General features: G+C 35.8%; 1 protein-coding gene across 2 annotated transcripts in view; it reads right to left on the reverse strand.

Moving 5' to 3' along the window:
* The window catches only part of VWC2L (von Willebrand factor C domain containing 2 like), a 154,837-nt gene that overhangs the window by 56,266 nt on the left and 85,748 nt on the right, over positions 1 to 12,823 (reverse strand). The window contains exon 4 of one of the 2 annotated variants that reach the window (XM_032859868.1): positions 9,004 to 9,084. The exons of the other annotated variant lie outside the window; for it this stretch is intronic. Within the exon in view, the coding sequence (XP_032715759.1) occupies positions 9,062 to 9,084 (23 nt within the window). The 3' untranslated portion in view covers positions 9,004 to 9,061. Of the gene's footprint in view, positions 1 to 9,003; positions 9,085 to 12,823 lie in introns of those variants that run through there. 2 annotated transcript variants of the gene reach the window in all.

Below are 12,823 nucleotides of genomic sequence, written 5' to 3' on the forward strand. Positions count from 1 at the left end.
AGATTGCATGCTGTTGACCTAATGAAAGATTTCTAGATAAAGTGCTACAGGCACTTCCTATGCCATTGCTGTAGAACGCAGGATTACAAACAAGTGTCATGATTTCCTCTTACAACACTATCTCTGGCAAAATGTAGCTCCTTTGCTACTGAATATTCTGAAGTGGAGGGTGGGATTTCATTGTAAAAATACTGTCCATAAAATATGTAGGTTGATTTGTCTGTCTGTCTATCTATCTACCTACCTACCTATCTATCTGGTCAAAGGCCAAAATGAATGGAAAGGGAGGTTTAAAAATACAGAAATTTGCCCTGATGTTCAGATATCCTATTTCACTGTGTTACATTAAACAGTATCAAGAAAAGAAGAAGAAAAATATTACCTAAAGATCAGAAGTTGATACTATTATGTTTCTCTTGCCTACACCTGACATAACATGGATGCTTTCTGGTATTCACACAGCTTATCTTTAAACAATTTAAATTGGAAGGCTTGAGAGAGAAAAATTAAGATGTTAAGTGAATGATTACAGAAAAAATAAACCTCTGATATGAACCTTAACAACCGTTTATCCAAATTAACATGGCATTACATTTAGAGCTGTAAAGATGAAGCCATTAGCCTGAGTATATGTATATGGGCTGAACCATCAATCAGTTCTCACTGATAAATAAAACCCAGAGCCAAAGACATTTGCTCTACCAACACCCTGCTGTTATCCTGTAGACCACTTCTGGCAGAATGGCAGCCCTTCAAGTTGCTAACTGAACTGAGCATGCCATGTGACCAGCATACAGCATTGTGGCTGCTAGAGATAATATTAGGGGGCAGGTTTCTTGCATCTGAGAATTTGTCTTCAGAGCTTTCTGAAAGGTTTTAACAGAGACTGCATGACCACTTCCCAGGGGTACTAAAGATGATACTATTGCATTGGATAGACACTTCTATTCCATGGATTGTAATCCCCCCCCAACTTTCCTCCCAACTCTTTATTTGATGAAAAAGTAGACCATCAGTTGCAACCTTTATTTGTCATGAAGTAGCTCTCCAGAATTACATGTTGAATATTTGGATGAATGAATGAATGAATGAATGACAGAATTGGCTAGTTATCATGTTGAACTCTGTTCAGTTCATGTCATATATCTGAGGAGCATCAATAATGAGAATCTTCTGCTACATTATGAGTGATCATATATAATTTTGTGCTATAGATGAAATACCATGAAATACTGTGATGAGAATCGTCTTCACTCTGGTATTGGCCTAGTGGAGATATGAATCATACTTGGTTTATTTTCAGAAATGTTATTCAGGACTGTTTTTTTGCACCTTAGGTATCTTTTAATAATCCATTTATAAACACATTAGCTCTGTTTGCATAATGTTGGGTGTTCTGATTGGGAAAGGTAGATTTATTGAATTTCATGGTGAAGGAAGTAAAGTGTGAAGGTCAGGTTAAAGGTCTAGTGTGTATACTGACTGGAGAGACATTGCTCTCCTTGACTGGTTCTCTTTGACCTTGCAGGAATCACTTGTTTGACCAAGATGACATTCATTTCTAAAATGTTATCATCAGTACTAGGACAGTGTTAAGATTTCTCTTGTTTATGACTGTGGATTAATCTTTTATCTGACTGAGCTAAATGACCAGGATGCCAGCTTCCTTTTTCAATAGAACTTTGTTGCCTTTGTCTACTCCTTGTTGTTGGATTACCATTACAGAGGATTCTATAAGCATTCAACATTAAAAATTACCAGAGATTCAGTGGATTCTATAAGGGGTCATCCTTGAAAAACACTGATGTTTCAAGAGAAACTTTCTAGCACATATTTCACTTAGATATGGTGGTTTATGTGATCATTTTACTTCTAGCTACAATTCATCATGCCAACCTTGATGCATAAAGTTACAAATGATTCAGTTTTCAGTCGCATTCACATTATACATTCTTCTTGTAGCATATTACTGTTGTATTGAGAAAAGTACTCCTTTTGACAGCTCTTAGGCTTGAAATTCTTGGGTGTTGAATTTAATGCACCTACTCTCGAGTTCTATATTTTGACCTGATAGCACTGGTCTTTGGTTTGTATCAAAATCCCTATTATTCATCAGCAAGTACCTGTAACATTGACAGAATAATTTTTAGAAAGTGATGGTAAGAGATTTTGAAATGCAGATGATTCTTATCACATCAAAATAGTAGAGGTACTGTGAAGGTAGAGTAAACACGGAAAACAAAAGATCTGCTGGCCAGTTTTTGTTTGAGCAGCCAGCATTAAGGTGCTTCCCAGCTAATTTGTTACAAAAAGAAAAACTCACTTAAATCCCTCTCATGTGCATTACCTGAAACTGTAATCAAATGAGATCAAGACTTAATCAAATGAGATCAAGCAAAATTGATGACCCATTTGTGAAAGAGGGATTGTTTGTAAATAATATGTCTCAAAAAGAGAAGCACACATGGCAAGGATAAGGATTAAGTTCATTACCCCTCGGAAGCCATGACAAAATATCATAGGCTGGGTGGCTTACACATCAAAAATGTATTTCTCACAGATCTAGAGCTGAGAAGTTTGAGATCAAAGTGCCTGCCTATTCAGTTTCTGGTGAGGATTCTCTTCCTGGTTTCTAGTATTGTTCTCACATGGAGGACAGAGATCTCTTTCTCTCTCTCTTTCTCTCAGTATCTCTCCCTTTCTTCTATAGCCATGGTCCTATCAGATTAGGACCCCATTTGACCCTATTTGAGTTTTATGACGTCATTTAACTTTCATTACCTCCTAATGACTTTAAATACGGTCACCTTGGGGGTTAAGGTTTTAACATAAATTTGGGGAAACAATTCAATTCATAGAAGTGTGGTTATAAGTCTTTATTTCTTGATCACTTTAACAAATGTTTACATACAGGTTCAAGGTGTTATATTGGTGGGTAAAAAGTAAGACATGGTTTTTACCCTTGAAGGTCCTTATAACAAAGCTTGTTGGTTTCTAGACTTAAAATGCAAAATAAAAGGTTAAGAGATAGCAAAAGAAATATCAAGGTAAGCAATAAAAGTAAAATGGAAAGATCAGTGCATTTGGGGAGGGGAGACATGAAAGGGTTCCTGCAGAAGTAGCATTTAAGATGGGTTCTAAGGGATGGAGAGACTATTCAACAAGCAAAAACAAAAGTGAAGAAATTTCAGGTATAGAGGTCAAAGTTATATTATTTTTCTATTGCTTGCTGTGATAAATTATCATAAACTTAGTGACTTACAAACACACAAATGTATTAAATTATAGTTCTGTACGTTAGAAGTCTGTCACACTAGGGTAAAATCAAGGTGTCAGCCAAGCTGCATTTCTTTTGGAGGTCTTATGGAAGAATCCATGTCTTTGCCTTTTCTACCTTCTAGAGGCCACCTTAATTCCATGCCCTCTTCCTCCATCTTTAAAGCCAGCAATACTGTATCTCTCTGGCCATAGCTGGGAAAGAGTCTTTCCTTTTAAAGACTGATGTGATTAGATTGGGTCCACCTGAATAATCCAGGATATTCTCTCCATCTCTAGGTCAATGATCTTAATTATATTTCTAAAGTTCCTTTTGCCATGTAAGGAAATGTATTTATACATTTTTGGGATTAGGATATGGAAATCTTTGGAAGAGCCCTTATTCTGCCTACTACATGGGCCAAAGGGTAGAGCTCTTCTAGGATTCAATTATGTATTTAATAATTATCTGTTCGGGAATGATTATATGCCAGGCAATGCACTTCACTTTACGGTTACTCATTAAATTCCCACTGACTAGAGGGACCATAAGAACTGCATTTAGGAGAGTCAGTAAAAGTCCCAAGTAGGATTAACCTTTCTTTCAGTATTTACATCACCTTAAACAGCTCTTCCCAAAACTGTGAGAAGGGAAACTAGGAGTAAGTTAATTTTCCACATAAAGTCTCCTTTTAAACAGAGGGGGAAAAATACCTTTGCACCAATAAAGTACTTTGTCTGCTTTAGCTGGAAAGATATATTAAAGGATAGGATGGTGAAGAGAAACTAACACTAATAAAGTTTTCTCAAGAGACTTCTAGAACTAATAGAAAGCAGATCCATAAAGAGGAGTTAGAAAACATGAGGATGAATTAAATACTTAATGTATAAAAGGAATAAATTGTGATTTCTAAATATTTCAGCAGAACCACCGAGAGCCCAAAAGCATAAACATAATTGATCACTACAATCTGATGGTCCATTCAGCTTACATCTGGATCCCAGATATAAGTTATTAGGATTCAAAAGTTTTCAGGATGAGTATCGAATGACCTTCTGATTCTGAAGAAAGGGAGACAAAATTTCAGGTATAAAACTATGGTGAAGTTTGGGATATAATAGAGATTTAATTAAAAATTAAGGTCCATCAAAATTGAGTCAGGTGTTTTTGACACCAAAATTGTATATATTTTATAATCCTCTAGTTACAAATGGGATCTTATTTTAGTTGTTCATGGTTATATAAGATATAAAGCAAATATCATTGATGACTTTATTTGAAAAAAGAAAACAGCTGGCTTCCATTTTAACACAGTACTCTGATCATACATGTTTTTCTTTCCTTCAAGAGGCCATCCTTAGCGGTGCCTGGGTGGCCCAGTTGGTTAAGCACTGGACTCTTAGTTTGAGCTCAGGGCTTAATTTCTCAGGGTCATGAGATTGAGCCCATGAGATTGAGCCCAGCATGAGGCTCTGTGTGCAGAGGAAAGTCTGCTTGAAATTCTTCCTTTCCCTCACCTCTTCCCTCCGCTTTCTCTCTAAAAAAATAAGTAAATAATAAACAAATAAATCTTTAGGAAAAAGGAGGCCATCCTTAAATTGATTATAAAGCAATTGACTTAAAAAAGTATGTCTCCAATAATGTAGAGAATAGGGAGCCATCATCACTAGTAAATTTTAGCAATTATCTGGATGAAGAATAAGTGAGCTCTAAAGTGAAGCAGAAAACAAACAAACAAAAAAAACTATTTCTGAAATTAGTCAGTAAGGGGTTATTGCCATGCAGTTGCTATACCCTTTAGGACCTCAAAGCAATTCAGCTCTCAGGTAAAGCCTAGGTGACAGAGAGGAAGAAGGTCATATGGTTGTCCTCATTTCCATTTTATCCCTCTTACCACCCCCACCTCCCATCCAAATCTGCAACAGTGCAGAAGTGAAGACATTCACCTCCAGGCAAATTTAACATACAAAGCATTTTTTTTTAAATAGTGAATTTTTTCTTTAAAGAAATAGGAAAATAAAAACTATCTTGGAGGCTAAAGGGCAGTGGCATAGGAACCAAAGATTATGACAAGTAGTAAAAGTATTAATCTCAAGGGTAAACAAAATACTAAATTTGGTTAAATACAAATCCTCCAACAAAATGAATGCTTTATCACCATCTACTCAGTTGCCTCACAGTTAATATGAATGGGCAAGTAAAGATCTGATACACTTTAGAATGCTCACTGTTTGTTTAGATGAAGGCAGTTTAGGGGGTGATCTCTAGAAACTCTAGTGGTGAAGTGAGACTAGGAATGGAAGGAGGTCAGGAAAAACCTGGGCACAAGTGGGGCCCAATCTCACTGAGGAGCTTGGATGATTCAAGCTGGAGGCAGGCTTGAGCTGCAGTACCCAGAAAATGAAAGAGAAAGACAAAGAGGGAGGAAGGGATGGAGGATAGAAGGAAAGATAGGAAGGAAAGAAAAAAAAGTACACTGAGGAGATTTGTCCCTTTTGGAGAATGGGTTAGAACTTCCAAGATAAAACTGAGATTAAATTCCCAAGTACATTTGAGAAAAAAAAAAAATTATAAGTAAAAGAAGAACGGTACAGTATATAAAAAGTAAAATCAGAAAACTTGAAAGAGCTCTTTGAAGTTAAAAGTGGTTGTAATTAAAAAAAAAAATCCATGGAAGTATTAGAAGAAAAGTCCATAAGTTTTATGAGAAATGGGGAAAATGGGGAAAAAAAGGAAGTGGAAAACTCCAAGTTAAAACAAACATACACTAGTTGTATAGGAAAGGAAATGTGATTGTAGCAAACGATGTCGTTGTTAGCGAAAAAAAAAACACCTGACAGTTATATAATGTTACTCTCTTTACAGTTTTGCATTTAGAATCATCCTGTGAACAAAACTTGACAAACTGTAAATACTACTAACTTTGATCATGTACAGTACAGTTGGCAGTTATGGGAGGTAGAAAAGGAAAGGTGGGGTCAGTGAAGGGGAGACACTAATATCTTCCATCTTCCCAGATGGTGAAACCGAAGGTCATTTCTTCTTCTTTTTTAGTCTTTTTTTTTTTAGATTTATTTATTTATTTTAGAAAGAGAGTGAGAGCAAGCACGTGTGTGCAAGGGGAGGGCAGAGGGAAAGGGAGAGAGAGGGAGACAATCTCCGGCAGACTCCTTGCTGAGTGCAGATCCTTAAGCAGGGCTGGATCCCAGGACCCTCAGATCATGACCTGAGCCAAAATCAAGAGTCCATGGCTCAACCAGCTGAGCCACCTAGGCGCCCCCAAGAGGTAGTTGACCTCTGTAGTTTGGGAACGAAAGAAAAGTGGCTTATCATTCAAACATTCAAAAAAGTAGTGATAATTTAAGACCTTGAATTAATTGACTTTTTTTTAAAGATTTTATTTATTTATTTGACAGAGAGATCACAAGTAGGCAGGCAGAGAGAGAGGAGGAAGCAGGCTTCCCGCTGAGCAGAGAGCCCGATGCGGGGCTCGATCTCAGGACTCTGGGATCATGACCTGAGCTGAAGGCAGAGGATTAACCCACTGAGCCACCCAGGCGCCCCGAATTAATTGACTTTTAAAACGATGTGAATGTAATATCTGTTAAGATTTTTCTTAAATTACATTTTGGAAATGTGGCAAATGACTGCAAATTTCTCTGAAATCTATTTGGAAGGTGAGAACAGGCTACACGCCATCTAGTGGAAATTTGAGCCCTTTCCGGGCTCATGACTGTCTCCAAGGCTATTGAATAATGTGGTGTTTATCTACCTCACCAGCTACGGATGATGTTATACTTTAAAAGCAAATATTTTTGGTAGAATCATATGAGTAGATAAGAGAGAGTGATTATTTTAGGATGCTATCATGGAATATAGGCATGGACTTTGATTCAGGATCAGTATCCAGGGATACAAAGTCAAAGACCTGGTTGCCTCATGGACTTGCCAAGAGACCATGGAAAGCTCCATTAATTTTACTCTAACAAATTTCTCCATTATTTGTAATCAGGAAAGCATTATTCCTTTTCACAAATATGAGGGTCAAATATAGTAAGATATATGAAAATGATTATTAATCTTTATTGCTATGATCATTCCATATATTCCTTTGTTCTGATTCATTAGTAGATTTCCAAATTGTTTAGCATAGAATTAATGACTCCAAATAAAGTTCAATTGGAAATTAAACTCTATCTGATAATGTTGGGTAGATAGATAATGATATTTGTCTTTTAAAATTTATTAGAAAATTCTTTAACAATGTTAAAATATCTGTGGTTTGAATATTGAGTCCTTAAGGTTTTCAGAGACACAGATTAAATATTATAAATATTTTCCATTACAGATAATTGTGGCAAAAAATTAATTTTTAAAATATGCTTCTGCTATAGTACTTTCTGCTCCAAAGAAATATATTAATCTTGATATATAAAATCAATTTTATATTTTGTAATTATAAAATAGCACATTTTCCTTATAGAGCATTTTACAAAAATTGGAGGAGAAAGAAAATTTCCTGTAATTCATCCACCTCAATATAACTTCTGTTAATATTTTAATGTAATTGATACAGGTATAGCATTAATATTTTATGCATATATTAATGTTATTTTAATGTAATATTATAATAAATATTAACACTTAGACATAATTTTTTTAAAAATCTGGGTAATACAGTTTTATATTATATTTTCCACAAAACATTGCATCATGTGTCTCTAGGTCATTATATACTCTTCAGAAATAATTTTTTTGGCATAATGTTCAACTAAATGGATGATCAATATATATTTTAAACTTTACAGTTGGCATTTGGATTATTTCTGTTTTTTTGACTTTACCAATTTATTATGATATTTGCTATGATAAAATAACTCATCATTTTCAGTTTATCTTTGAAAATTTCTTTAGAAAAAATTCTTAAAAAGGTAAAATTACTGAGTGTTCACAAGCATGTGCTCATTTCTAAAGCTTTTGCTACCTATAGCTGACTTGCTCTCCAGAAAGATGCACCATGTGTGGAACCTAACCTCTCCAAACATTGGGTATTATACTTTTAAGAATTTCTTAATGATAGAGAAGTTAAGTGTTATTTTCTTTTGATTTGTATGTCTTTGATTACTAGTAAAATTAATCTATTTTATTTCTATTAGTCATCAGTATTGTTTGTGTATGATTCTGTCTGTTCATGTTCTTTGCCCACCTGCATTGGTATTTTTATATTATTTTATAGATTTGTATAAACTTTTAATTTGCTAAACATATATATCTTAACCTATCATACTTACTATATTTGATATCTATATTTTGCCCAAATAAAAATCATTATATATCATCTAAAGTGGAAAGATAAAGTCTAAATAGGTCCGTAGAAAATGGCTTTTTGAAAGACTGAAGATGGAAAAATAAGGTAGTATTTTCTAAATTATTTATTAAACTGTCCTTCATGGGACCTTGTTATTGTTGTTATAATTAATTATATGTATAATATTTCCATGTATATTATTAAAGCAAAAGAGGCAGGTAGCTAGGTATGGACATAGGTTCATCTACTTCCCCACACTCTTTGCTATCCTTTGCCTTCACCCCACTATCACCAAGAGATTTGGAGATTTTAAAAAAATCTCCAAAATCTAATGTTGTAGATGGGAAATTTGATCATTTAAAACAAGCTTACTGGAATATAGGTCTATGGGAACATTCTTTATCCCTTTTCCTGCCCTCTCCCTCTGACCATTCTTCTTATATATTGGCTTTTTTTGTTGTTGTTTTTCCTTTTGGTGATTGGGAATGCCATTGAATTTAATACAGTGACAGAACATGACCTACAAAAAAGGATAATGTTATAAGATAGTTAAAATTTTCTCACTGACATTTTCTATTGTAACTCACATGCCAATTAATTTCTTAATTCATTAGCAATGTAACAGAAGAAAAGACTTTGAAAACACTGTGTGGATGTCTTTTAATTACAGCTAATTAAATACTGTGGAAGGACCTGATTATACCTTTGAGTATTTCTTAGTCTGAAAAAGAGAAAAGGAAAAAAAAAAAAAAAAAAGGCCTCATAGTCATGAATACATTGGACAAAAGCTGAATTCAACAACTCTTATAAAAAACAAAAACTGCAAAAAAAGGAACAAATTATAGAGTAGCACTGAGGGAGTATTCTCTAAATATGTGTGCAGATTCTCTGTGGAGGCTTATGCACCACTGTTTATTTTGGTTATTAGGCAGAATCTCAAGTAATCCCAAGCAGAAATCACACTGCTTCTGGAAATGAAGAGCAGTGCCAATGGGTAAACAGTTTCAGGGCAGACCGAAGCAATACTCCCTGAAGTTAGGAATGGATTTTTCCAGATGGCCACTGTGCATATGGCTGGGGGGTACTGTGGTAGCCAAAATAGGAAACGGGAACATGATTCTTTCCAATTAAATCAACACTGTCCTTGAGAAAAGAAATTTCACAGAACATGTCCAGGGGGATGTGGGCAGACAAGAAATAGCATTCAAGTCCATCAAGACATCTTTAATTTAAATAATTATGATATCTTTTTAAATGTTCAGACCAGTCAAATTTATTTTGGGATTTTAGGCGAGCAGAGCAATGAGCTAAATGATGTGCTAGAAATTCACAGCTCAAAATTGGACTTGTCTATCCTTTTTCATTCTGGAACATTGGGCGAGTTACTTAATCTCTCTCTGATTGTTTCCTCCTGTGTAAAATGGGAATCACATCCCAGGCTGCCCAACAGGCTTGTTGTGAAGATAAAATAATGAATGTTATGAGGCACTTTGCAATCATGAAAAACTGGATTGCATTTCCTGGGACTTGGAGGGAATAACCAATAATTCCAGTTCATGCTGTGGAACTCATCATGGTTTCTCCTAGGGAAGATGTTACTATTTATAATGGGGTAAAGATTTCTAGCTTTGTTCAGGCCCTGCCCCCTGACAAATTCTTTGGTGGTTATTCAATTCATCTTAATTAAAGAATAATTTGCTGCCCTGTGCATAATCAGCTTGGCTAGAAACTGGCTTTTTTGCTGGGCAATCTGGTTGAACTTCTTAATAAATTTCAGCTCCCCCAAAGACCGCACACATATGCAGCTGTTACATACCCTCTCATGAGTGAGCAATCAGATGAAGACACTAAGTACTTAATATATGGAGAACAGCCTGGCTTTGAAAGGCTTTTTATTCATCCAGTGGGTGCACGGGTGACAGTGGCTGGCTTCAACATCGTCATTTGAACCCAAATAATATCTTGTATTTTCTCTTTGACTCGTGCATCTTAATTTCACCCTTCTTTTAGGGAAATGAAAGCATCTGAATCTATTCAATATTAACAAGAGAATCAATCTACTTATTTTGAAACCCGCCTTTCTTTTTGTTTTGTTTTGTTTTGCGTTTGGATCATCTACCCAACTGGTCCTATTTGTACCCAGACCCTGCTACAGTTGGACTGGAAGGTCAGCTATTTTCAAGATTAACCTGATATGTCTTGTTTACCAGTGTGCAATTTAGTTGACTACCAAAAAATCGCTGAATCTGTGCTCTTGCCCTGCAGAATGACCTACACACAGATAGGAGAAATTCAAGGGAGTTCCAGGATGCTGCTGATTCTGGAGCCAATAGTTTCATAGTAGGCATATGCATGGAGTAGGAACAAATCATTTGGTACAGAAAAGATATAACAGAAAGCAACGTATATCTTATTTGTCCCATTCCTCAGCTCTGTTCCTTAGAGGCAAAACTTTCATTGTTTCTCCTTTTGCTGCTTCAGTTTTCCTCTAATTCAGTGTGTAGCAGAATTACCTAAATGATCATTAAGAATGCAGATTCCTGAGATTTATTCTAGCTTTGCTTAACAGAATCACTGCTATTGTGGCTGAGAAGACATAAAAGAAAAATCACAGGAAATTCTAATGCCTTCTAAATTTTGAGAACAATTCGCTTAACAAATCTTGGGCTACATTATGACCGTCATGCGCTCTAGGCACTTTGGCCTTTATGGGTCTCTTCCTCCATTAAAAAAAAAAAGCATTTAAAATTATATTTTATTACTACATTGGTATATAGATAAATATATTAATATTAAATATTAGTTTTTTTTTCAAACTAAGTTTGATTTCGTGGAAATAAGTTTTTTTTCTCATGGGCCCATAAAAGTATTGTGGATGTTAGCACTGTTTCTCCTATAGCCCAGAATGAATCCAGGACTAATCGACATAGAGAATTGGCAATCTAATATTCAGAAAATTGAGGCCTTAAGCATATCATATCTTTGGCATAACATGATAAAATCCAAGTCAATACTTGTTGAGGTTCAGAAGATACAACTCTGCATGAAGATAATTTGCAGGTGGTTCTTATGTTCAGAGTTGGATGCGTAGCTACGAAAGCAGGCAGTGAGCTTTCAATGGACTTCTCAATACTAGCAAATGCAAAAGTGGGGAAAATACTGGGTCTCAACTTTGCTCAAGTATTACCATCCTATTTAGGTGACATGGACAAATATATATGGCAACTGCATACAAATAAAAGTCTATGAAATACTAGGTTATGGGAATAACACCTAGGGTCCAATGGCTAGAGTCTGGCAGAATTTCTCATTGGAAGCAGGAGAATGGGAGGGAAGAGAAAGGGATGCTGAAAAGCACAGTGTAGATGGAAGTTTATAATATGAAGCAGGAACAGTACACACAAGAACTTCTAAGAGAAAGCAAAGTATAGCCTTGTGTTGTACAAAAGTAGAGGAGACCAGAACTGATAGAAGACCATAAAAATGACAATTTTAGATCACTGTGAAGACTAAGTATCATCTTAGAGTTTTGAAAAGGCAACTAGCAGCAAACAGTGCTCAAAAATGGTAATTACTCTGAATATTTACACTCACATTTGCCATTTACAAAGTGGCTTACATAATAATAGCTAATATTTATTGAGAACTTGCCAATATTTCAAGTTTACTGATAATACACACTGAAGCTGAGACTAGATAGGAGGGAAACTGTAAGGAGTACTATGGAAGAAATAACAGTATTTAATTGCTGTGGTTATTGATTGTTCTGTAACAAACCACTCCAAAAGGTAGCAATCTAAAACAACCATTATTTCATTTACTTGCTCCAGCATGCCACCTGGGCTGACTTAGCTGCGCAGTCCTTCTCATCTTGCTGGTGGCCATGCATGTGGTTGCTCTTAAGCAGGTGAGTCCATAGAAAGCTGGGCTTAACTGGAACTCTGGGACAGCTGGACCCCTCTTTCTCTGTATCTCTGTTTCACCTTCTTTCAAAGTAGCTTCTCCTTATGGCCTTTCCAGAAGGGTAACTTAAGGCTTAGGTTTAAAGCTGAATCATTCTTTCTGTTCAGGAAGATTCATGGGGTGGTGGGTACCCCATGGTACCTCAATGATACTCCATGGGTGAGCATGAATTCTGAGAGGCATGATTACCCAGGGCCACCAGCGTTCCAGAACCACAAGTGCTGGGAAGAACTTCTTTCCCACACTTTTGGTTTCTTTCCAGTTGTTAGTGGCAGTGAAATACTCAGCTACTGGGG

Source organism: Lontra canadensis, unplaced genomic scaffold (genome assembly GCF_010015895.1).
Source record: "Lontra canadensis isolate GAN:19392208 unplaced genomic scaffold, GSC_riverotter_1.0 scaffold18, whole genome shotgun sequence".
NCBI classification, from domain to species: domain Eukaryota; kingdom Metazoa; phylum Chordata; class Mammalia; order Carnivora; family Mustelidae; genus Lontra; species Lontra canadensis.